Genomic DNA, 25,199 nt, shown 5'->3' with positions numbered 1-25,199 from the left:
TCCTAGATATTTACTCATGAGAAATGAGGTTTATGTCCACACAAAGACACGTACATAAATATTTATTTAGCTTAATTTATAATAGCCAAAAACTAGAAACAACCCAAATGTCCATCAACAGGTGAAGGTATAAATAAATGTGGTATATCCATACAATGGAATACTACTTAGCAGTAAAAGGGAGTGAACTATCGATACATGTGACAACGTGGATAAATCTCAAAATTATTCTCAAAAGGTAGGGTGGGTCTGCAGGAAACTTAAGGGTGTTGTCCCTCAGTAGTCTAAGCAAAAGCTCAAGACAGAGAAGCACTTATCTCACAAAGATTTGTGGGTCTGGCTTTTGTCTAATGAAGTGAATCCCAGTAAGATTTGCAGATACTTACAAGATTTTTGAACGAATTATATTTGCAGAAACATAGCCAGGTTGGACTGAAAGGGACAGAGACAGTACTAAATGAAGAGACTGTTGGACTCCAAAATTCTATTAGCAGGAAGCAGGCTGAGAAAATTCTCTCTTTCCTTCCTCCTCTCCTCCCTTCCTTCCCTCCCTCCTTTATTTGCTAGACAGGTTGATTCTAATGTTCATATGGAAAAATAAACAAGACTAGACAGAAAAATCCTGAAAAAGGAAAGTATTTAGGTGAACCAACTCCCCAAAATAATCTATATTATAAAAAATATGTTAATAATACAATAATTAGACTAGAAAGAATAGGAATTTAATGCAAATACATATAAAAATGTAGTATATTATAAAAGTGGCATTTCAAACTGGTAGGAAAAATAAAGATTTTCAGTAAATGGTGTTGGAATAAGTAAGAAGTTATTTGAAAAAAAAAAAGTTGGAGCCACACTTTGCAGTGTAATATGAGTAAAATTCAAGATGAATAGAATATTTAACTAAATAGAAAATTCAATCATAAAAGTACTAAAAAAATCCTATCGTTTTTTATGAAATAATTGATAAATCTAAATAGATAAAAATAAGAAATTTCTACACGGCACAAGCCACTATAAATATAATTAAAAGGCAAACAAAAAACTGGAGAAAACATTCTTGAATCATATTACTGATAAAAGACTAATTTCCCTAAAATACAAAAAGTTCCCCAAATCAATACAATGTTAATAGCCTAAATTTTTTAAATGGCTAAGGCTATGAATAAACTGTTCCCAAAGGAGGAAATAAAGATGGCTCTTAAGCATATGGAAAGACAACCTCACTCATAAAAGAAATGCTAATTAAATCTAACCTGAAATGTCATTTTTTAACCTATCACTAATGCAATGATCCGTTAAGTTTGCAGCAAGGAAATGTGCAGGGAAACAGGCACTTCCATACATTGTCCGTGAAAGTGCTCATAGGTGTAACCTTCATGAAGGACAATTTGACAATATCCAATTACAGATATATATATGCTTTGACCCAATACTTTGCTGCTCTGGGAACTTAAACTATATATATATATATATATATTTGCTGCTCTGGGAACTTAAACTATATATATATATATATATATATATATACACACACACACACACACACAACTATTTGTATATTATGATATGTATTCAATAAACACTGTTAAGTGATAAAAGGAAGTTGCAGGATAGTATGTACATTATGAAACTGTTTCTATTAAAAAAAAGAATACACATGTACACAAGATATACATATTTGCTTAAATTTTAAAGGAATTCCTCAGGAGAAGTACACACAGAAGCAGATTAGATTGGTTGACTCTGGGGAGGAGAATTGTGTGGCTGAGGTAAAGAGATAGTGGGAAGACTATGAAAAGAGTATACCTTTTTTTTTTTTGCTGAGGAAGATTAGTCTTGAGCTAACATCTGTTGCCAATCACCCTCGTTTTTTGCTTGAGGAAGATTAGCCCTGAGCTAACATCTATGCCAATCTTCCTCCACTTTATATGTAGGTTGCCGCCACAGCATGGCTGATGAGTGGCATAAGTCTGCACCTGAGATCTGAACCTGCAAACCCTGGCCGCTGAAGTGGAGTGCACCGAACTTAACCACTATGCCAGGGGGCCGGCCCCAAGAGTATACCTTTTGAATTTAGAACCATGTGAATATATTACCTATTTTAAAAGTAAATTATAATAAAATTTTAAAAATTCAAAGGACTTCAAATTTTATAACTAATAAGACAGTTCGGTAAGGTTACAGGATACAATGTCAATAGTGTTCTACACTAATAGTAGTCAAGTTGAAAACACAGTAGGAGAAAAATGATCCCATTAATAATGGCAACAACAACAACAACAGGGGCCGCCCCGTGCCTTAGCGGTTAAGTGCAGGAGCTCTGCTACTGGTGGCCCGGGTTTGGATCCGGGTGCGCACCGACGCACAGCTTCTCCCGCCATGCTAAGGGCGCGTCCCACAAACAGCAACTAGAAGGATGTGCAACTATGACATACAACTATCTACTGGGGCTTTGGGGGAAAAAAAGGAGGAGGACTGGCAATAGATTTTAGCTCTGAGCTAATGTTCCTCAGCAAAAAGAGGAGGGTTGGCATGGATGTTAGCTCAGGGCTGATCTTCCTCACAAATAAATAAATAAAATTTAAAACAACAACAAAAATTAAGTGGGACCTATACCACGAAGAAAACTACAAAAATACTGAAGAATATTTAAAAAAACATAAATAGATGGAGAACTATACTATACTCATGGACATTTAGATTTATAATCACAAAGATGTCAATTCTCATAAATTAATCAACGAATGTTATGTCATTCTCATCAAAATCCCAACAAAGTTTCTCACGACACTTTACAAGAGAATGCAAAGATGTCTATGTTGAGTAAAGGGCAACAACAGCTAAGATAATTCTGAAGAAAAAGGTGTGGAGACTAGAACAAGGTGTGGTGACTGGCCCTACCAGATATCAAAAGGTATGATAAAGTCACAGTAATTAAGACAGAGCATCACTGATGCAGAGATAGAAAACAGTGCCTTTGGAAAAGAATGGAGAGCCCAGAACCAAGCCCACATATATAGTAAAACGTGGTCTCCTTAGCTAGGTCTCGGAGGATCTCTTCTATGTCTCAAGAATAGCATTTGAACTTTCCACCAGTGCTTCATTTAGGCATCTGGATATGACCTACTTACGTATCATCATCATCAGATCTTGGGTCTAGTTGTTCCTCATCTACCTCAGGGCCAGAGGCCATTTCCACCTTCCCTTCATCTTCTTTAGGGAGCCATTGTTTCAATGTTCCCACTGTTAAAAAAAAAAGACAGAGAGATTAAAGCATCCCAGCCTATCCACCCGATGATGGGTATATACCAAAAATCATTTAGTGAACATCGACCATAATGGTAAAACCTTTGAATCATTTCCATTAAAACAGAAGGAGACAGGGATGACAACTGACACCCCAACTATTCTGCACTGTACTGAAGGTAGTAGGCAACACACAAGAAGAAGCGAGAGGAATAAGGATCAGAGACGAAGAGACAAAACACTCCCACTTTGCCAGTAAATGCTTTGATTTTATAGAAAATTTTAGAAAATCTTGCATTATAAAACCTTAAGATTTGGTTATGGTTAGGCTTAATCATTAATGTCTGCAGAGAAAACTCAAAGCACACACAAACACACAATTTTATCTTTTTCGGTGGCGGGGGTGGATTTATTGTTATTTAAAATGTACGTTTTTCTCTTGGGAAAAAGATCAGATTGAAAATAGTACAATATTTCGTCTCTTTATAGCAATGCAGTGTCCTCTCAACAACTCTAAGATTCCACTGATTATAAGATGCACTTTTATTTTACACACTGATAGCAAAGAAAATGTTCCCAATAAAATGACAGTTTTCTTAGCCCTTAGAATTTATATTTTATACATATAAATTATTATAAGAACTCTTTTAGTCCTTTCTTAGCATACATTTTTAATCCTATATCACTGTTGTATATTCATAAAAAGGAAAATATAAGTGAAACAAATTGGATAAGGTATAACTAAAATTCCTCACATTCAGAGTCTTACTCATCTAAGTTTTTGTGTGTGTGTGTGTGTGAGGAAGATCAGCCCTGAGCTAACATCTGCCAATCCTCCTCTTTTTTTTTTTTTTTTTTTTTTTTGCTCAGGAAGACTGGCCCTGGGCTAACATCCATGCCCATCTTCCTCTACTTTATATGGGAGGCCACCACAGCATGGCTTGACAAGCAGTGTGTCAGTGCACACCGTGAATTTGAACGGGCAAACCCTGGGCTGCTGCAGCGGAGCACGCACACTTAACAGCTTGCGCCACTGGGCTGGCCCCCAAAGTTATTTTTATTTATTTATTTTTTTGCATGTCAATCAAATTTGTTAGATCCTGATTCAAAGAGATCATCATAAAACAATTCATGAGGCAATTAAGGAATTTTGAATTACTTTTTTTTGTTTTGTTTGTTTTTTATGAGGAAGATCAGCCCTGAGCTAACATCCATTCCAATCCTCCTCTTTTTGCTGAGGAAGACTGGCCCTGAGCTAACGTCTGTGCCCATCTTCCTGTCCTTTCTATGGGATGCTGCCACAGCATGGCCTGACAAGCGGTGCATCGGTGCACACCTGGGATCCCAACCGGGGCCGCCAGCAGCAGAGCGCACTCACTTAACCGCTTCACCACAGGGCCCGGCCTCTTGAATTACTTTTTGAGTAACTGATTTCTGTGTTTTTTTATTGTGGTAAAAACCACATAACATAAACTTACCTTCTTGACAAGTTTTAAGTGTACAGTACAGTATTGGTAACTAAGTACACATTGTTGTACAACAGATCTCTAGAATTTTTTCATCTTCCATTACTGAAACTCTACCCCCATTGAACAGTTCCCCATTTCCCCTCCCCCTAGCTCCTGGAAACCATTATTCTACTTTCTGTCTTTAAGAGTTTGACTACTTTAGATACCTTGTATGAATGGAATCATGCATAAATATTACCTTTTTGTGATTGGCTTATTTCACTTAGCATAATGTCCTGAAGGTTCATCCATATTGTAGCATATGACAGGATATCCTTCTTTTTTGTGGCTGAATAGCATTCCATTGTGTGTATATGTGTCCGTGTGTGTGTATTTCTTTTTTTTCTTTATCCATTCATCCATCAATGGACATTTAGATTGCTTTCACATCTTGGCTATTGTCAATAATGCTACAATGAACATGGGTGTACAAAAATATCTCTTCAAGATCTTGTCTTCAGTTCTTTTGGATATATAACCAGAAGTGGGATTGCTGGATCATTTGGTGGTTCTACTTTAAATTTTTTGAGGAACCTCCATACTGTTTTCTATAATGGCTACACTGTTTTACAATCCCACCAACAGTGCATAAGGGTTCCAATTTTTCCATATCCTTGCCAACACTTGTTATTTTCCGTTTTTTGATAGCAGCCATCCTAAGAGGTGTGAGATGATATCTCTTGGTGCTTTTTATTTGAATTTCCCTGATGATTAGTGATGTTGAGCATCTTTTCATATGCTTGTCATTGATGTCTGGTTTTTTTCTTACATAATTTCAACCTTGGTACAATCAAAAGCATTGCTGAGACAGATTTTCTTAAAAGAACCCACAAAAGAACTAAAAGAATTTACAAAATAATTGAAAATGCTGGATTCTTAATCCAGCTTTACAACTATGTAGAGATAGCCTACTTTTAACTCCCACTTTGGGAATTTTGCTAAATATGTCTATATTAGCTAGCTTTTGCAGAATAATAAACCACCACATAACTTAGTGGCTTACAACAGTAACCATTTATTTAGATCACAATTCTGCAGTTAGGCAACTTGGGCTGGGCTCAGCTGGTTGCCTCTTCTGCTCTCAGCTGGGCCCATTCATGCATCTGCAGTCACTTGTCAGGCCAGCTGGAGGCTGGCTGGTCTAGTAGGGCCTCACTTGGGATGGCTTGTCTCTCTGGCCCACATGGTCTCTCATTTTCCAGCATGCCGACCGGATCTAGTTGAGAGCTGGACATGGCTCCAAAAGAAAGAGCAGAAGCTCCTTGAATACTCAGACTTGGCACACTACCACCGCCACCGCATTCTACTGGCCTAAGCGTATCACAAAGCCAGTCAAGATTCAAGGAGAGAGGGGAAAAAACCATTTAATGATGGAGGAGCTGTAAAATCATATTGCAAAGGGCAGGGATACAGGGAAGAGTGAAGGATTGTGCTCATTTTTGTAATCTACCAGAATCTACCTCTCCACACGCACTCTACAACCACCTGGTTCTTAGGGGCCAAAAGAATGTTTCACTTCAATCTCCAGGAAAAAAATCCCTACCAACAGGCACCCACTCTACAAGTTTTAACATTCACTGGGGCCCAGACAATGACTACTGCCTGGTCTACAGCGACTGTAAAACACCATTGACTGTATGCTGCGTCCCAATTTCAGAAACATTAAAAGGGGGAAGAGGATAAATGTTCATCTCAGAAATAGTGAATTTCAGGAAACTGAGGTACAAAAGGGCTAAGTGACTAGCCTAAGATCATACAGTAATCAGTTGGAACCTGCATCAAAACTGGTATTCTTAGCCACTATTTTAAAAGCTATAACTTACTAAGCACCTAGTCAGACAGGCAACTTGCTAGACACTTTACAATATGATATTTCACTTAATATTTAAAACAATGCTTTGAGGTTGGTGCTATCTTAATTCTGATTTTACAAAGGAGGAAACTGAAGAAAGAATAGTTATCTTATTTGGGAGAATCAGAGCCAGAAGTTATACCAGATCTGTTTAAGTATAGAACCCATTCTTAACCATTTATTCAATGCTGCCTGGCAATATACTGCAAAGAATGAATCTGATTTAAAAACAACCTTTATGTATTACAAATGTAAATGTAAATATGTATATTTTCTGCATTGTTTCCCCTTCATTAGCAAAATATACTCTAAACATTTTTCCAAAGGAAATTTATACTATCATGGTATAAAAATCCTAAAAGAAACAAACAAACAAACAAAATAAAATCAAAGAATGACACAGGTGTAGGGAATTATACTTATGTATCAATAGAGAAGAAATAGCCTAGGAATGGATCCAAGTATATACAAGGATAAAGTAAAATGAATTTTGAGCCAATAAGAAAATCTCTCATTCAGGGCCGGCCCCATGGTGTAGCGGTTAAGTCCACGTGCTCCACTGCTGGCGGCCCAGGTTCCGATCCGGGCATGAGCACCGAAGCACCGCTTGTCAGACCATGCTGTGGTGGCGTCCCACATAGAGTGGAGGAAGATCGGCCAGATGTTAGCCCAGGGCGAGTCTTCCTCAGCAAAAAGAGGAGGATTGACAGATGTTAGCTCAGGGCTCATTTTCCTCACAAAAAAAAAAAAAAACACACACACACACAAAAAGAAAATCTCTTATTCAATAAATAGTTTTGGAAAGTTGGGTATTTGGAGAAAAAAATTAAAGTTAGTACCTACATTATACTATATACTAAAATAAATACCAAAGGATTAAAGATTAAACTGTGAAAGAAGAAAACAGAAAAAAGAACTAGAAAATAAGAGTGAATTTTTTTTCAGATTTTAAGCTGGGAAAAGCTGTTCTAAGTATTCTAAGAATCCACAAAGGAAAACATTGCTATATTTGATTATCTACAAATTTAATACTTTGAAGTATTGAATTAGAAAAACATAATTTCACAAATCCTATGGAAATAATTGCTTTAGGCAAGAATTATTAATTGATGTTAAAACCATTAAGTGAATGGTTGATAGGGATTTGTACATCTCTACAGTGCTAAAGTAACACTGCACAGATTCCATTCCAGTCTTAAGAGTCAAAATATAACTTAAACTGGAGGTTATCAGCTTACCACCTCCTTCAACCAGTGGTCAGTGTTGGACCTACTAATGGTGGATCAACAAGACATGTGTCTTCTGCTTTGATGCAACATTACCTCGAATATATTTTAGCAAAAAAAACTTCAGGGCCGGCCCCGTGGTTTAGTGGTTAAGTGTGCTCGCTCCGCTACTGGAAGCCTGGGTTCAGATCCTGGGCACGCACCAACGCACTTCTTGTCCAGCCACGCTGAGGCGGTGTCCCACATACAGCAACTAGGATGTGCAACTATGACATACAACTATCTACTGGGGCTTTGGGGAGAAAAAGGGAAAAAAAGGAGGAGGATTGGCAATAGATGTTAGTTCGGGGCCAGTCTCCCTCAGCAAAAAGAGGAGGATTGGCATGGATATTAGGCCAGGGCTGATCTTCCTCACACACAAAAAAACTTCAACTTCAAACCATCAAACTTTTAGATATCACTTTCAGTTTGCAAAAAATATATAAGGGATATACTTTGGGCCGGCCCCATGGCGTAGCGGTTAAGTGGGTGCTCCGCTGTCGGCAGCCCGGGGTTCGGATCCCGGGCGTGCACCGATGCACAGCTTGTCAGGCCATGCTGTGGTGGCGTCCCATATAAAGTGGAGGAAGATGGGCACAGATGTTAGCTCAGGGCCAGTCTTCCTCAGCAAAAAGAAGAGGACTGGCATGGATGTTAGCTCAGGGCTGATCTCCCTCACAAAAAAAAACAAAACATAAGGGATATATTTTTATTTACAAAATAAAAAACAATCAGACAAATCCAGAAGATGGGACATTCTGCAGGACAACATGATAGTACTTTCAACAAATCACTGTCATGAAAAAAGGGTGGGGAGAAAGAGCTGTGCTAATTTAAGAGAGACTTAAGTGAAATAGTAACCACATGAAATGTTGGTCCTTGAGAGGATACTGCTTTGGACTATCAGGTGTAAAGGACATTTTGGGGACAACTGAGGAAATTAGGATGTGGCCTGGGTATTAAATGAGATGAAAATTTACTGAAATAAGACTTTATGGCCCAGTTTGTGAAAAATAATGGTAAATATTCCATGTGTACTTGAAAAGAAGATATTTTCTGCCACAATTGGGTGTCATGTTCCAAATATGTCAATCACATCAAGTTTATTAATTCTGTTGTTCAAATCTTCTACATCCTTACTGATTCTGTCTGTTCAATTACTGAGAAAGGTACATTTTCCCACTACGTGGAAGACTTGTCTATTCTCCTGTTAGATCTGTCAACTTTTGCTTTATATGTTTGACACTATGTTATTAGGTACACATAAATTAAAGATCACTATATCTTTCTGATGGATTGACACTTTTTTCATTATGAAAAGTCTTTCTTTATCTATAGTTATGCTACCTGCCTTAAAATGAGTTTTCCTTTTAGTTAGTGTTTGCATATATTTTTTTCCATCTATTTACCTTCTACCTTTCTGCATACTTATATTTAAAGAGTCTTTTTAAAATAGCATATAGTTGGGTTTTCTTTAACCCAGTCTGAAACTCTGTTTTTTAATTGTAGTTTTTAGTATATACACATTTAATATAAATTTTTTTAACATATTTGAGTTCAAATCTACCATTTTACTATTTGTTTTCTATTTGACCCATCAGTCCCATGTCCCTTTTTCTCTTTCTTGCCACTCCTTGGATTAACTAACTATAATCTCAATTTTCTTCTGTTTGTATGTTATACATTATTTTACTGTAATATAGTGTTTACCCTAGATATCACCAAATGCATTCTTGATATCTTAAAGTGTAATATAATTTAATACTTTTGCCACTTCTCAAACAATGTATAGATGCAAAATATTCCAACTACATTTACCACCTCCCAATTTATGTGCTATTTTGGTTATGTGTATCCTCTCTCTCTCCATTTTTGCAAGTAAATTAATTCATGAACTTACTATATTTTCACATGTACAGTTTTACATTAGGCATATATGAGAAATTTATTTAACAAGTGGGATTAGAAATGCAAATTTTCCTCCAAAGGTGGGATTAAAAGCAAAGTGTGGCTTTTTTTTGGTAAACTGTTACATGACTATTTATGTACACACAGGTAGAAATTTCACCACACTGTATTTACCTACTTTTAATCAACATCTTTCATCCCAAATCATAGCCCATATTATTTCCTAAAGTATATTATAAAATAAACTAAGTAGATTGACATATCTCATCTACGAGGCAGTCTGGCTAATTAGAAGCAGCCTGAGTATTCCATTTGATGTGGGAATCTGATAGTTTTTGTTTTCCTGTTTTAAGAAGACAATTTTCTGAGGCTCTTATTTTTGTTTAACAGGATAGAAGAAAGAATGAATGGCTATATAGAAATGTAAATCAGCTGGTATCAGGATGTGCAACTATGATGTTACCAAGGCAACTATGTGGCCTGAAAACTTATACAAGAAAAATGGAGGTTACCTTCCCACCAAGGATCCCTTGGAGTGGTTAAACTATAAACAAAGTTACTGACCTGAATTAACTATGCACATGTAAACATACCCTTATTTAAGAGTGTAGCTTTTACTAGTAAGATTCATTTAAAGGGATTTTATAAAGTCCTGCTACTTTAAACTTTTAATATTAGGACAAATTAAACATGTACTTGCTAAAGCCTCATTTTTTAATGGAATTTAGAGCTAGAAGCATCAAAGCAATTTATTTTCAAGGAATTGGAAGTTTAACCTAAAGACTGTTCGATGAAGGATATATGAAAAATGCTTAAATGTAAGACAAATAATTAATCCTTAAAAGCCTTTATAAATTGTCTATTACACCTATAATCAAAGTTATTAAAATTTACACATGCAGAAAGTCTTTATGAAGACTCTATACAGACGTAAGAATTATTTTTAACGTTGTAATTTCCCTACCCAACTTGATAGCAATACAAACGTCAGCAATCACAAGCCTTTGCATAAAGTAATACTAAAAATGTGCTATGGTTGTACGCTCATTCACAAAGACTATGGCCACCTACTTTCTAGGCGCTCTAACAGCACTGGGGATGGAGAGGCCAAGTGGGGTGGTGATCAAGACAAAGCTCTCATAAGCTAATAGTTTAATGAGGAAGAAAGATACTAAACAAGAAACTAAAGTGAATTTTACTTTTAGGATCAGAGAATTAGTGTTTTGAGGGACATTAAATGGAGAAACCAAACCTAGAGGAATGCAAGGGAAACATGACCAGATGTTTTCTCAATCATTGAAAACAGTGGTTCCCTACCAGCTGTACACAGGCAGTAGTAGTTTAATTGAGATCTAGGTTTTTCATAGCAATTACTAAAAATCCACAATAAAATCTCTACTGTATCTTTCTATGACTTGAATTTATTTATTTATTTTTTTTTTTTTAAGAACTTTCTTTTTTTGTGTGTGAGGAAGATCAGCCCTGAGCTAACATCCATGCTGATCCTTCTCTTTTTGCTGAGGAAGACTGGCCCTGAGCTAACATTTACTGCCAATCCTTCAGCTTTTTTTTTCCCCTTTTTCTCCCCAAAGCCCCAGTAGATAGTTGTATGTCATAGTTGCACATCCTTTTAGTTGCTGTATGTGGGACACCACCTCAGCATGGCCGGAGAAGCGGTGCGTTGGTTCGCGCCCGGATCCGAACAAGGGCCACCAGTAGTGGAGTGCGAGCACTTAACCACTAAGCCACGGGGCCGGCCCCTGACTTGAATTTAAATAACAAATATAATAATGAAATTCTGGAATTTCATGCACTTACATATTTGAGTGTGAATGAATTTGAGTGTGACACTGAATGAATGTGAAATTGTCAGAGGCAGGTAACAGAGAAAAGACAGGGAGACAGTAGACAAACTTGAGGGCTCACAGAAAGCTTATTAGAATTTTTTGGATTAAAGAGAAGCATGTTAATCAAGTTATAGGCTCTTTCAATCATTCATTCAAAAAACACTAAGAATACTATATTCCAGAGGCTTGCCTGTGTTCTCTGGCTCTCCGCCCGCGAAGGGCCTTTCATCCACTGACGCAAGCGGCAAAAAGCAGCCTCAGCCAAGCTGCAAGGCAGCCCCAAGGCCGTCTGCCAAACGGCAAAAAATTAAAGAAAGCCAGAAGACGGATGTGCTGTGTTCAGACGAAGAAGAGGATTGCCAGGCTGCCTCTCTGCTGCAAAAATTCACTGACGACAGCGAGAAACCATGCTGGAAGAGACAGTGCAAAACCAAGCATGGATCCCTCGGAGCCCGGGGGGGGGGGGGGTGGCTCGTGGCTGACAGGGGACTACTACGCGGAGATGGCAAGGTGACCATCCGGAGATTCAGAAAGTGGCCCGAGCCCAGGTCCGACTAGGATCTGTCACCAGCCAAGCAGGACGAGAAGCCCTTCGACCGTTTGCAACAGTTGCTACCGGCTTCCCACGCTCAAGCTCCGCTCCAGGGCCCATCCAGGGGCGCCCGATGCCGCCCAAGCACGGAGACTTGCTGTCCACAGGCCCCCGGGCCGCCAGGCGGGGCCGTGCGGGCGCCGTCTCGTGGCGCCGGAACCGCCGAGACGCGGCGGCTCACCCAGCTTGCATGAGGCCTGCGCTGGAGGGCGGCTCGGCGTCGCAGGACGTCTCCTGGAAGGCGGCGCCCAGGTGGCCGGCAGTGCCCGGGGCGGACCCAGGCCTCTCCAGATGCCGCGGAGCATGCTCGCTTGGAAACTGTCCGCTTGCCCCTCTCCTGTGGTGCTGACCCCACCTGGGCTACGTACTCACGTAGAACCATCACGAAAATGAGCCCACGGCGAACTCACGGGCAAGTTTTTAACGGATTACTTAACGGCCTACAGGGGCGCGGTGACGATGAGCCAGTGGCTCCCGGGAGTCGTATGGCAGCTTTGTGCGGGAACCGTCTGATGAAAGTGGATGGAGGTTTTAAAACCCCCGGGGCGGAGGACCAGGATGATAACGAGGAGCCCTACAGCGTTTGAATTTGAATTTTCAAAAGGCGCCCTCCTACCACGTTCTAACGTCCAAGTGTCCGTTGCTCAGGGGCCTCGAAACTGGCGGTTGCTTTCGGACGTGCTTTAGAAACTGAAGCGTCCTCCCGCATGTTCCAGGGCAACTTCCCCAGTGCGGAAATGTCACCATCAGAGGCGGAGTTGTACCGGCAAGTTGCAGCAAGTCTCTTGTTGGCTTGCTCCAAAGACCTGGAAGCCTTTAATCCTGAGAGCAGTGAGCTCGCAGTGGCGTCGAGTTCACTAGCGAGCTGCAGGCTCCGCTGGGATCGTCGTGGAACGGCTGCCGCCAACGACACGGTCCCAGCGGACGACCGGCGAGCTCGCCAGGCCCGCCGTGTGCAGTGTGTCCGAGCGTTAATCCCTGGGCATACGTGTCATAATACGACTATTTCTGTAAAGAAAGGACGCTACTACATATCAAAATCTCTCTTCTTTATATAAGAGAAATGATTCCAATCGGAAGGATTTGGAAACGTTTTTTTCTTTCAAGTCAGTTTTTATTAAGTTGTAATGTTTCTTTTCAATGCACACATGCTTTGGGATTATTATTTTTTTTTTTTTTTTGGTGAGGGAGATCAGCCCTGAGCTAACATCTATTGCCAATCCTCCTCTTTTTTTTTTCCCCCTTTTTCTCCCCAAAGCCCCAGTAGATAGTTATACCTCATAGTTGCACATCCTTCTAATTGCTGTATGTGGGACACCGCCTCAGCATGGCCGGACCTGCCGTGCGTTGGTGCACGTCCGGGATCCAAAGCCAGCTCCCAGTATCGGAGCTCACGCACTTAACCGCTAAGCCACCGGCCAGCCCGGGGTATGTTTGTTTTTACTTGGAAATTTGTTTCTTTCTTTGTTTCTTTTTTGTTTTTTTTTGTGAGGAAGATCAGCCCTGAGCTAACATCCATGCCAATCCTCCTCTTTTTGCTGAGGAAGACTGGCCCTGGGCTAACATCCATGCCCATCTTCCTCTACTTTCTATGTGGGACGCCACCACAGCATGGCTTAATAAGTGGTGTGTGGGTCACCCCTGGGATCCAAACCTGCGAACCCTGGGGTGCCCAAGTGGAGTGCCCGAACTTAACCACTACACCACCAGACCAGTCCCTTCTTTTCTTTTTTAAAGGAAAAAAATGAGGAAAAGGAGCTCCACGCTTTGACTTAATTTCATACAAAGCTCAGATGACAGAGGCTGAGACTGTTTAGAGCAGGGTCAGACCATGTGGCTGGTTTGAGGAGTGTGAATCTGGTGAAGGCACTTGGGATGTTGTAACTATGTTTTGTCCACAGAGTACCTGCTTGGGCCAGGTCAGTGCTATTGGATGTCATCCAGTAGTGTGTAATATAAATTCATCCTATATTCTCACACAGCAACTAATTGTATGAAACTTTTATATCCTAACTTAAAAGCTGTGAAATTAGTTTTCACACATCAAACTGGATTGTTTATACATTTAAACATTTTATGCTCTTATTTAAAGAAGACTTTGGGCCGGCCCCGTGGCTTATCGGTTAAGCGTGCGCACTCAGCTACTGGTGGCCCGGGTTCGGATCCTGGGCGTGCACCGAGGCACCGCTTCTCCGGCCACGCTGAGGCCTCGTCCCACATACAGCAACTAAAAGGATGTGCAACTGTGACGTACAACTATCTACTGGGGCTTTGGGGAGAAAAAAAATAATAAATGTTTAAAAAAAAAAAGAAACTGGCAGAGTCACTCTTCAGTAGCAGTCAGGTACCTCTCTCGCATTATTCTAAGTGTTGTATATATTTTTATATTGTTCTTTAACTTTGTAAGCATTTATCAGCAACCATTCCTACCTAGTTGGTATCTATGTCTCCTTGCCGCCTCAACCTCGCATCTCCACAACACCGGGTCCCAAACCTCGCACCTGGGCAGATGCTCCTTGTTTGATACCTGCCTGCCCGCAAGGGTTTGTAGCGAGATAGGCAGAAAGCTAGATATGAGCTGGCAGCAAGGTTACTCCACCAGGTGCAACATTCTAATTGCCAGGCTGCAGCTCTTCCGATGTGCAGCACTGCCCCCGACTGATAGCAAGGTCACTCCACCAGGTGCAGCGTCCTAATTACCGGGCAGCAGCTCTTCTGACGCGCAGGACTCCCCCCAACCCTGACGGAGAGTAGCCCCAAGCCTCATTATACCCTCATTTGCATTGTGGTTTTGACCCCCCCCTTTGAGGAATCACCCCCACGACAGTTTCCAGAGATGCCTATGTAAGGGTAAAATCTCCCCCTCCCAACGTGAGGGTGGAGACAATGCCCGGATTGGCACACATTCCAACTTTGGTGCAGATGCTCCCTCGAGCCTGCCCGCCTCTCCCCTTGGGGGTGTACTTTCACTTTGCTAATAAATCTTCCTCTGTTAAAACTTCTGCTTTGTGTCCACTCTCAAATTCTTTTGTCTGCGGACCAAGAACCTGAGACCCCACCGCACTGATGTGACCGAGCCAATAACAGTAGCAGTTCACACCTGCACACCTGATAGAGGACCAAATCCCCACTGTGATATGAATTCCCTCAACCTTTAGAAAATGATGGTTGGTTTCTCTTAAAGTAAACACAAGCATAATTTTGCTCAAAATTGGAGGCAAAAAAACCCCAAAGCCAAAAACTACATTAAAATGTATTTTTATTGCCCATAGGATAGTAACTTGAGTCTGCCAAGTAGCTGTCAGAAATCAACTGACTCCGTCAGGCAGAGCTAAGCAATAGGAGCTCATCGTCTACAAAGCCACTAGTCCTACTAACTTCACTTTTCATCGGTTGTCAACTGATCACATTCACGAAAATTACCCCACTCTTCTCAGAAGTTTAAGTCTTTTGTTAACGGTATTTGGAACAGGCTTGGACAAAGCAAATCAGCTTCTGAAAAGGCACAGACACCCTCCCAAGTGTCTCTCCAGGCTGATGGTATTTTTAGCCCCTCTCTGCAGTTACAAGTCTTGGACAAAACTCCTCAGGGGACTGGTTATGTTCTTAAAAATAAACTACGTACCAAATTCTCCTTCGCTGGCAGAAAATGAGCTACTTGTTAGATGTGCTGCTGCCAAAACACTCATTAAAGTTCCTGGCGCTTCACGCTGCCACTGTTTCCTATTTTCTGGAACACGTTCCATCACAATCACTTGGCCATCTGAAGAAGAGACTGTGTTAGTGAAAATAAAAATGCCTCTTCATTTGAGTTTTTATAAAATTACAGAATGTTTGAACCTTGGAGGTAACCTCATCCCACCCCTCATTTTATTAGTAAAGAAACCTAGATACAGAAAAGTTTACTGACGTATTGTCACATAGCTGATGGGTATGAGAGTCATTTTTTGCTCTGCAAACTGGCTATTTTAGTGTGTTAAAATCTCTATTCTATTTGCTTATTTTAAATTAGGTTTCCCCTCTTATTGACTCATTGGCTTAGAATGGATTAAATCGTATTTCATTTGCAAGCCCTTTCTTGCAAGTTTGATGACTTCAGTATTTTGTAATAGTACAAAGATAAGTCAATTCACACTCTTATAATTACTACTTTCAGTGATATACTTACATATTTCAACTTATAACATGGGCACAACTTTTAGCCCTCTCCCAGCCCCATGTTATCAAGAGGAACACAAGAAATAAGTAATAAAAATCTTCACCACCTGTAAAGATAACACCTGGATGTTGCTGTAAACCTCTCCTAAGGAGACTATGCCAGAGGCTCAACCGTAAACAAAGGAATTTAGGATGAAAATTTCATCACATCCTGAACACTCTTAAGATTTAAATAGCACATTTGCTTGTACAAAGCAATTTTATATGTATCTTTGCACTGTTAACTCTAAATCTGGTAGGAGAGCTATTATTTTAACTCTGATTTTATTGACTGAAAAAACCAACCCTCCAAGAAACTGCAAAGAAGTTATTGGGCTAGCATTTGAAGGCAAATCAAGCCAACTGCCCTTCCTTGTACATTCTCTCTTACTGCGAGGAAGATGGGATTCTGGATCTTTCCTCCTTTACAGTCATAGTTAGGGTGGTCAATTGTCTAGTATAATTAGCAAGCAAGTTTCTGGGGAGGTAGGGGAGGAACCAAAACAACATCTTTAAAAGGCATTTGAGGGCTGCCCCGTGGCGTAGCTGTTAAGTGCTCGAGCTCTGCTGCTGGCGGCCCAGGTTCAGATCCCAGACACGCACCAACGCACTGCCTGTCGGGCCATGCTGTGGCGGCGTCCCATATAAAGTGGAGGAAGATGGGCACGGATGTTAGCCCAGGGCCAGTCTTCCTCAGCAAAAAGAGGAGGAGTGGCATGGATGTTAGCTCAGGGCTGATCTTGCTCACAAAAAAAAAAAAAAAAAAAGCATTTGATACCAAATCTATAGGGACTATACTGAAAAGTGAGAACTATCATGTCAGGGTAAGCAACCCAGCTGCCTCTGGGCCTTGGTCTCCTCTTGCCAACCGATCTTAGATTCACCTTCAGGCATGGTGGAGCAGGTGGAGGTGACGTCGGCTACTGCCATCATTTGCAGCAGAGTCTGAGGAGCTCCAGCATCCCACTGTCTCCTGTTTTCTGCAGCAGTAGCATCCTGAATGAACAACTCTGGGTATAAGAAAATGACTCGTTAATTTAAAAGCAGCTAAAGTGTGACTAATCATGCCAAAAAGTTCTCAGGAAACCTGGAGGCAGTCCACCAGCTGGTACATTCAAAAACAGAGAAATCACCACCCTCATTCTAATATAGACTGCTATGGACAGAATGTTTGTGCCCCACTCCCCAAATTTTTATGTTGAAACCTAATGCCCAATGTGATGGTATTAGGTGTTGGGGTCTTTGGGAGGTGCCTAGGTCATGAGAGTGGAGCCCTCATGAGTGGGATTAGCGCTCTTATGAAAGAGACCCCAGAGAGCTCCCACACCCTTTCTGCTATGTGAGGACACAGCAAAAAGATGGAATCAGGCCCTCACCAGACACTAAATCTGCCAGCACCATGATCTTGGACTTTCCAGCCTCCAGAATTGTGAGGAATAAATATTTGTTGTTTACAAGCCACCTCGTTAATGGCATTTTGTTATAGCAGCCTAAACAGACTAAGACATAGATCATAACTTATAAGAGGAATTATAAACAGGTTTAAAATTGTTTCACGTTTATTATTAACACGTGATTGACTAGCCAATATATCTAAATGCTAAAGAAATGTTAGTGATACATGTGGAGAAATTTCTTAAGACATTTATGAGAACTCTGAGTCAGTTTCCACAGAAATGCAGTCTGTTCCATTATCTTAATTTTTAACATAACTTGTGTTACCGTTTTCTTTATTTATTACTACGTTTCACTATAGGAAATTTAAAAATCAGATAAGTAGAAGAAAATAAAAGTTACCCATAAACCCACTGTCTGGAGACTATTAAAATTTCAAATGTTTTCCCCTGCATACAGTTTTTGCTTTGTTTTGGAAAAAAAATGGGCCACACACTATACACCCTTTCATAACTTGCTTTTTTCAATTAGCAACATATATCCAGATTATTAAATATTCTTCTTATACAACCATTTTAAAGCAAATATAGTAGTACATGTATTACAATTTAATTCTTTTTTGCTGGATTTTTAGGTTGCTAGAGATTTTTCACTATTATAATATTATAATGAACTCATTTGTAACTAGATTTTTGTGGACATTTATGGTTATTTACCCTAAACTGTTAAAAGTGGCCTTTCTAAGAGCTAGTATTATTTGCTTCACCAAAGTTTTTCATTGTTAAAGTTGAATCTATTATTTATTTATTCTATGATTTTTTTCTTATGTATTTTGAATAGCTAGTTCTTCCCTCTCCAAAAAAATAGATTTTTTTTACTTCATTTTCTAGTATATAACTTCATTTTTTACATACAAACTTTTTTTTAATTTGCTTTGTTGTACTGTTATATAGGGTCTCATTTCACGATTTTTCCCAAATTGGTAACCAATTGGCCCAGGAGCATTTGTTTGAATAATTCTTTCTTTTCCCATTGACTTGTGATGTGACTATTAGCATATGCTATGTTAGGATACCTACTAGGGTTTGTTTCTTTTTTTTTTTTTGTGAGGAAGATCAGCCCTGAGCTAACATCTGCCAATCCTCCTCTTTTTTTGCCGAGGAAGACTGGTCCTGGGCTAACATCCGTGCCCATCTTCCTCCACTTTATATGGGACGCCACCACAGCATGGCTTGACAAGCGGTGCATCGGTGCATACCCGGGATCCGAACCGGCGAACCCCGGGCCGCCGCAGCGGAGTGCACACACGTAACCACTTGCGCCACCGGACCGGCCCCTAGGGTTTCTTTCTAATCTATCTTTTCTTTTCACTGTTTTATCTCTTCTGGTGCTCATATCATATTGTTTTAATGACTATAATTTATATATTTTGTTATTTGGAAGGGTAAGTCCCCCTTTACTGCTCTTATATTTTTTGGCTAGTTAAGAATCTCCAAGATTCTCCAATCTGCCAAGATCTCACACCAGAAAAACAATCCTATTGTGGTTTTGATTTGAATTGCCAAAAATCCATATATTTATTTGGAAAGAATATTTCCAATATACAAGTGTTATTTCTCTCCATTTATTCCAGTGGTCTTTAAATACCCCAGTAAAGTTTTACAGCTTTCTTCATATACTCTGCACAATTCTTGTAAAATTTATTCCCAATTATATGTATACACACACACACACACACACACACATTTGCTATTGATACTGTAAATGAGATCTGAGCACCAAATGGGGAAAATATTTGCAATACTTATTACAGGCAAAGGTTTAATTTAAGTGAGTCTTATAAAGAAAAAACAAACATGCCATTTTCAGCAGAAAAATGTATAAGGGACATGAGCACATCTTCACAAGAGAAATACAGATGGTCAGTAAACATATGGAAAAATTGTTCAACCTGAATAATAATTACAGGAATGCAGTTTAAATTAAGAGGCCATTTTCAGTATCAAACTAATGAAGGGTGTTTTTTCCTTTTTATCTAAAAAAGGCAGCTATGTCTTTTGAGACCTACAATCCACTCTCTCCTCTTCCCAGCAAATTTATGCAAAGAGTAACCTTTGAATTCACCCTTTCCACTGAAACTGCTTTCACTGAGGCCACTAAGGGCTCCTGATGGCCAAATCCCACAGCTGTTATTCAACCTCACTTGGCCTTTCTCTTCCAGTTGATGCTGCCAACCCCTGCACCTCCTTCTAGAACTTTCTCTCCTTCTTTCGCTTTACTCTCTCCTGATTCTCCCAAAACTTGTCTAAACGTTACTGGGTCTGTCCTAGGTTCTGTTTCCTTCCCACTCTAGTCCCTCTGCCTAGGTATTTTCGACCATCACCAAGGTGGAAATACTGTGTATTGCTAAGGAAGCCCTGATTGGCCCCAGGGCTTGTCTTACACAGCTAGTGCCTTCTGAACATCTCCAGCTGACGCTCATAAAGACCTAAACCTCAATACGTTCCAAATTAGGTCATTACATTATCTCTGCTGACCTTGCTCTACATGATGTATGTGCCTATTTGGTTGGTGACAGCTTCATCCATTTGAATCAGAAAACTGGGAGGATGCTTGACCCTCTTCTCTTCCTCAACTGCCACAATCAGCGGTTCACACTCAGGGTCTATTCCCACTGCACTGTTCTGGCCTATGTACCTGTCCTTTCTCACCTGATATTCTCCTGCCTGCAGTCCCCCCCTCCACACCATCCTCATACACTGCAGCCAGCATGATCTTCCCCCATCACAAACAGGATTTAATCCCCTTTGGTTGAAAGCCATCACACAGGATAAAGCCTAAGCTCCTTGGCACGTCAAGCTCTGTAGGAGCGGGTACCTCTCTGACCCTCCAGTCAGCTCACACTCCAACAATGATTAGCATTTCGGCCTCAGAACACATGTTTTGTGCCTCCTTTCTTTAGCTCATGACACTTCTGTGGTTTTTGTTGTTGTTGTTGTTGAGGAAGATTTGCCCTGAGCCAACATCTGTGCCAATCTTCCTCTACTTCATATCGCTGCCACAGCATGGCCGAAGAGTGGTGTAGGTCTGCACCCAGGAACCAAACCTGTGCCACCAAAGTGGAGCATGCTGAAATTAACCACTAGCCACGGGGCCGGCCTTTGAGATCCCTACCACCCAGCACAGTCTGCGGTACAAGGGAGATTCTCAATAAGATGCCTGCTGAATTGAATAAAGATTTTTCCAGAGGGGAATGAGGCAAAGTGTATTATTCTAGGAAGGGGAAACTGAGCCAAGCCAAGCCAGGGTGTGTAAGTGCTCACATAGCTACAGGGAACTCTCTCCCTGAGCTGCTCTCCCTGAGCTGGGCGGAGCTCAGCTCCAGCAGGCTGTATGGATCCCATCATCCATGGAAGGAAAGAGGGGGTGCTGGGGCAGGAAAGGTGGGTGACTACAGGATCAGGCCACTCAGTGTCAAACGTGATGACACTATGTGGAATGGACTGTATCCTGCAGGCATTATCAAAACAAAAAACATTTGAGAAGGATAATCATATGACAAGATAACTCTAGCAACCAATCATTTAGAGAATGAAGGGGAAATACTAGAGAAAAGGAGGACAGAGGAGAATAAGGCAATTCAGAGGAGAAGGGAAAGGAATAGCATTTATTAAGCACCTAATACATGCCTGGTACTTTATATACCAAATTTCACTTTAGTCCTCATAATAAGCCTGTGTGGCGAGTACTATTATCCCCCGTTTCTAAGAGGAAAATGAGATTCAGAGCATTTAAGTACTTTGTGAAAGGTCACACAATCAGAAAGTGGCGGCACCGGCTGAGATTCAAACTCTTGTCTGTCTCCAAAGCCCATGCATTTCCTACCACACACACGGCTGACAGATGATAGGGCCCTAAACCAGTGGCAGAGGGAATGAAGGAGGAGGAGGAGGAAGACTCCAGAGACATCTCAGAGTAGAACCCACGCTGGGCGCGCAGCGGGAACTGTCAGCCTGGCGACGGTGTTACCCAAAATAAAGGATGGCTGGGAAGCAGGGGCTCAGAAGTTCAACTGTACACATGCTGAGTTTGAGATGCTAGTGGGACTTGTCCACGGAGCTTTCCAGCAGATAACGACGAAAATGGGTGGGTGTGGAGCTGCTGGCCGGGAGCAGCTGAAGCTGAGGGAGCAGGTGAAGCTGCCCGGGGAGACAGTGTGGAGCTAGAGAGGAGGGCTGAGTCGCAAGGATGCCCACCCTGCGGGGCTGGACAGGGGCAGAGGAGCCAGGTCTCCGCCCAGCTCAGGGAGAGCAGAGCAGCGCAGGCAACAGCGGAGTCGCAGTAGATGAGTGAGGAGAGAGGTCGAGAAGGATTGCTAATAAAACTGTTCCTTCTCATCTACAGCTTTCAAGGGACACGTACCTGCTTCTGGGCAACAGAGTTTTTCAAATGCTCTGTCTGTATAATCTTCATGCTCCTTTATACACTCATATTCCTTAAACTTCATGCCGTCCTCAAAGATCAAAGTTTCATTTCGTATATCCACTGCCTAAAGCAAGTCCATGGTGTTTCATGAGAAATAAGCCATATTTTGAAAAAAAAAAAGTTTAAAAATTATTTTGTGTTCCCAGGAATTTACCAAGATATATGGTAAGTATTCAACATGTTTATTAAACAAATCAGTAGAGTTTTAAAACTGGAACTATGTTGGAACAAGATAGAAACAGGAACGTTTTCATTTCTTCTCTGTGTCAATAGTGACAAGCACTGATCATATGGCAACTTAACTTTATCCAGACTTCCTGCCTTCAGTATCATTCTACTGCAGGACTCTCAAGGTCATCTCGTCCTTGCCCTGGGTTAAGTATACAACATTCCTAATCAGGTCCCTAAAACTGCTCCTAATACTCCTTAATCAGTACTAAAATGATCACTCTGTTTCAAGCATATCGAAGCATAGAATAACAAAGGATGAACACCCTGGTAGATAACACTTTTTTGACTCCATTCTTTTAGCAGGCCAACTTCAGTGCCTCACTTCACAGAAGCACTGTGGATGTCCCATTCCTCAGGTTCCAACCCAGAAACAAGTCCCCAGATCTGCTTCCCTCTGATACTCACAGCTCTGGGACACTCAGAGACCTAATGGTTAAGCAGAGGTGAGCGCTAGCTACCACCACTCTAATGAAGTCTTATGTAGCAAAATGTGAGTAAAAATCTGAAAGATAGGTGGAGCAGAGGATCTTTAGGGCAGTGAAAATATTCTGTATGATACTGTAATGATGGATACATGTTATTATACATTTGTCAAAACCCACACACAACCAAGAGTGAACCCTAATGTAAACTATGGACTTCGGGTGATAATGATGTGTCAATGTAGGTTCATCAGTTGTAACAAATGTTCCACTCTGGTGGGGGGATGTTAATGGTGGGGGAGGCTGTGGGTGTGGGGGCAGGAGGTATATGAGAAATCTCTGCACCTTCCACTCAGTTTTGCCATGAACCTAAAACTGCTCTAAAACATGAAGTCTATTCAAAAAAAACACAAAAAACTGGTCCTTGACCACACATACAAAAAAACCCTGAAAGAAATGTTAACATAAAAAAGTTTTAAGCTAATAACGAACATGAAAGAAACTGAGTATCAGGTAGACATAGAAAATACAGTATAGAAAATATAATATATAATAAATATGATACATATACTTAACTGATTTAACTTTTGTTAATTTAAAAGGTGAATTCAGAGAAAGTAAAATGGAAACACAAATCAGTTAATTTTGATATTTGTTACCAGGTCTAGTAAAAGAGGGATTAAAAAATGTTGAAATCAGGTAATAAAATGAGGTTTGAGTTTACTGTATTCGTGTGTTTATTGCTGTGTCAATGAAGAGCCCAAATGCATAATTAGATTTACCCAAACACCAGTATAAAGTTATCAATAACTAAGACCTAAAATAAATGTGCATGGTTTTAGGGTACCTGCTAAATTGTTCTAGGTAAGTATATTAGTTGTTGACTATGTATTGTGTATTCTATTTTTTTTTTTTTTTTTTTTGATGAGGAAGATCAGCCCTGAGCTGACATCCATACCAATCCTCCTCTTTTTGTTTGCTGAGAAAGAGTGGCCCTGGGCTAACATCTGTGCCCATCTTCCTCCACTTTTATATGGGACACTGCCACAGCATGGCTTGACAAGCGGTGCGTCAGTGCACGCCCAGGATCTGAACCCTGGGCCGCCACAGCGGAATGCACACACTTAACTGCTACGCCCCTATGTATTCTATTTTAATTTGGCTATGATAAAAGTTAATATGATGAGGAAAACAGTTCCTTTATAAAAGGAAAATAAATTAAAATGGAATAATCCATCTAAGGGAATAATCTCATAACAAAAAGAATGGGAGGATAAAAAGTATTTTTGGAAGACTCATTTGAAGACCAGAGCTTCCTCTAGGAAGATTTAAGAAAATTCTCCCTACCCACTACAGAAAAATTGCATGAAACATGCTATTAAGACACTCACTTTCTCATATCTACTAATGTAAATATATACTTAATGGCATACCTCTTCCTCTTGGAGGGTGTTTTCATCAGAAAAACATTTGTCTAAATTAATTTCAAACTTTACCCCTCTCTGGAAGAAAGCAAGAAAAAAAATCTTAGCAATCCAAAAAAAACCCCTAAAATTTCAACTCCCTATTTGATACTACAGACACTTAAAACCATTAGTCTAACATCACAAAATAAGGCAATTCCATAAAATAGTAGGGGGAAAAATCCTACAGGCCACCCAGATCACAAGGTGTGGCCCCCCAGCCAGCTTTTAATATGAAACCCAAAGGCAAAATGTTTATTACCTTAGCTTTATATTTTTGCTCTGGAATTTTACTTTCCTGTATGTTCTGAAGTCTAATTTGTTTCAAGTTTCTTTCAATATCCTGAAAGTTTAGAGAAAAATTAAAATCTAGCATCGTATATTGATCAAACAATTATATTTTCACAACCCCTGAATTCACAGCATGGTCTGTTTCCATTATTTGATTTCTGGATTGAATCTGATGATTGACTTGAGAATGAAAACATATCTTTAATAATAATTCACTAAAACTTGGGCACAGTGTCCATTAACTTGAAATACTAATACATATAACACTGGCATTGCAATGGGTACAACTCTATAATGCGACAATGCTTATCACTCCAGTCCAGTCCAATACAACCTAATCTAATTCAAGAATGTAATTTAGACTACAGATCCTTCCCTTAAGAGGCTTATGATCTCAATCAGGAAAACAAGAAAAGTGCACAGCTCATGACAGTAGAAAGGAAGGAGAGGGCACTAAAAATTGGTGGGCAGTTTCAAGGAGGAAGAGGATTATA

At 40.4% G+C, this 25,199-nt stretch overlaps 2 protein-coding genes across 2 annotated transcripts in view; one reads left to right on the top strand and one right to left on the bottom strand.

Annotated features, from left to right (window-relative positions):
• The window catches only part of ALG11 (ALG11 alpha-1,2-mannosyltransferase), a 33,811-nt gene extending 23,416 nt beyond the window's left edge, over positions 1–10,395 (top strand). Inside the window, exon 4 of the mRNA XM_058548089.1 lies at positions 10,173–10,395. Coding sequence (XP_058404072.1) covers positions 10,173–10,177 — 5 coding nt within the window. The 3' untranslated portion in view covers positions 10,178–10,395. The remainder of the gene's footprint in view (positions 1–10,172) is intronic.
• The window catches only part of NEK5 (NIMA related kinase 5), a 69,096-nt gene that overhangs the window by 6,716 nt on the left and 37,181 nt on the right, over positions 1–25,199 (bottom strand). The window contains exons 17-22 of the mRNA XM_058548081.1: positions 24,677–24,757; positions 24,385–24,453; positions 22,236–22,362; positions 17,303–17,428; positions 15,847–15,984; positions 3,135–3,246 (exon numbers count right to left, since the gene is read on the bottom strand). Of these exons, the coding sequence (XP_058404064.1) occupies positions 3,135–3,246; positions 15,847–15,984; positions 17,303–17,428; positions 22,236–22,362; positions 24,385–24,453; positions 24,677–24,757 (653 nt within the window). The remainder of the gene's footprint in view (positions 1–3,134; positions 3,247–15,846; positions 15,985–17,302; positions 17,429–22,235; positions 22,363–24,384; positions 24,454–24,676; positions 24,758–25,199) is intronic.

This window comes from Diceros bicornis, chromosome 9 (assembly GCF_020826845.1).
Source record: "Diceros bicornis minor isolate mBicDic1 chromosome 9, mDicBic1.mat.cur, whole genome shotgun sequence".
NCBI classification, from domain to species: Eukaryota; Metazoa; Chordata; class Mammalia; order Perissodactyla; family Rhinocerotidae; genus Diceros; species Diceros bicornis.
Note: the sequence above shows the minus strand (reverse complement) of the source record. Positions and strands in the feature narration are given on the sequence as shown.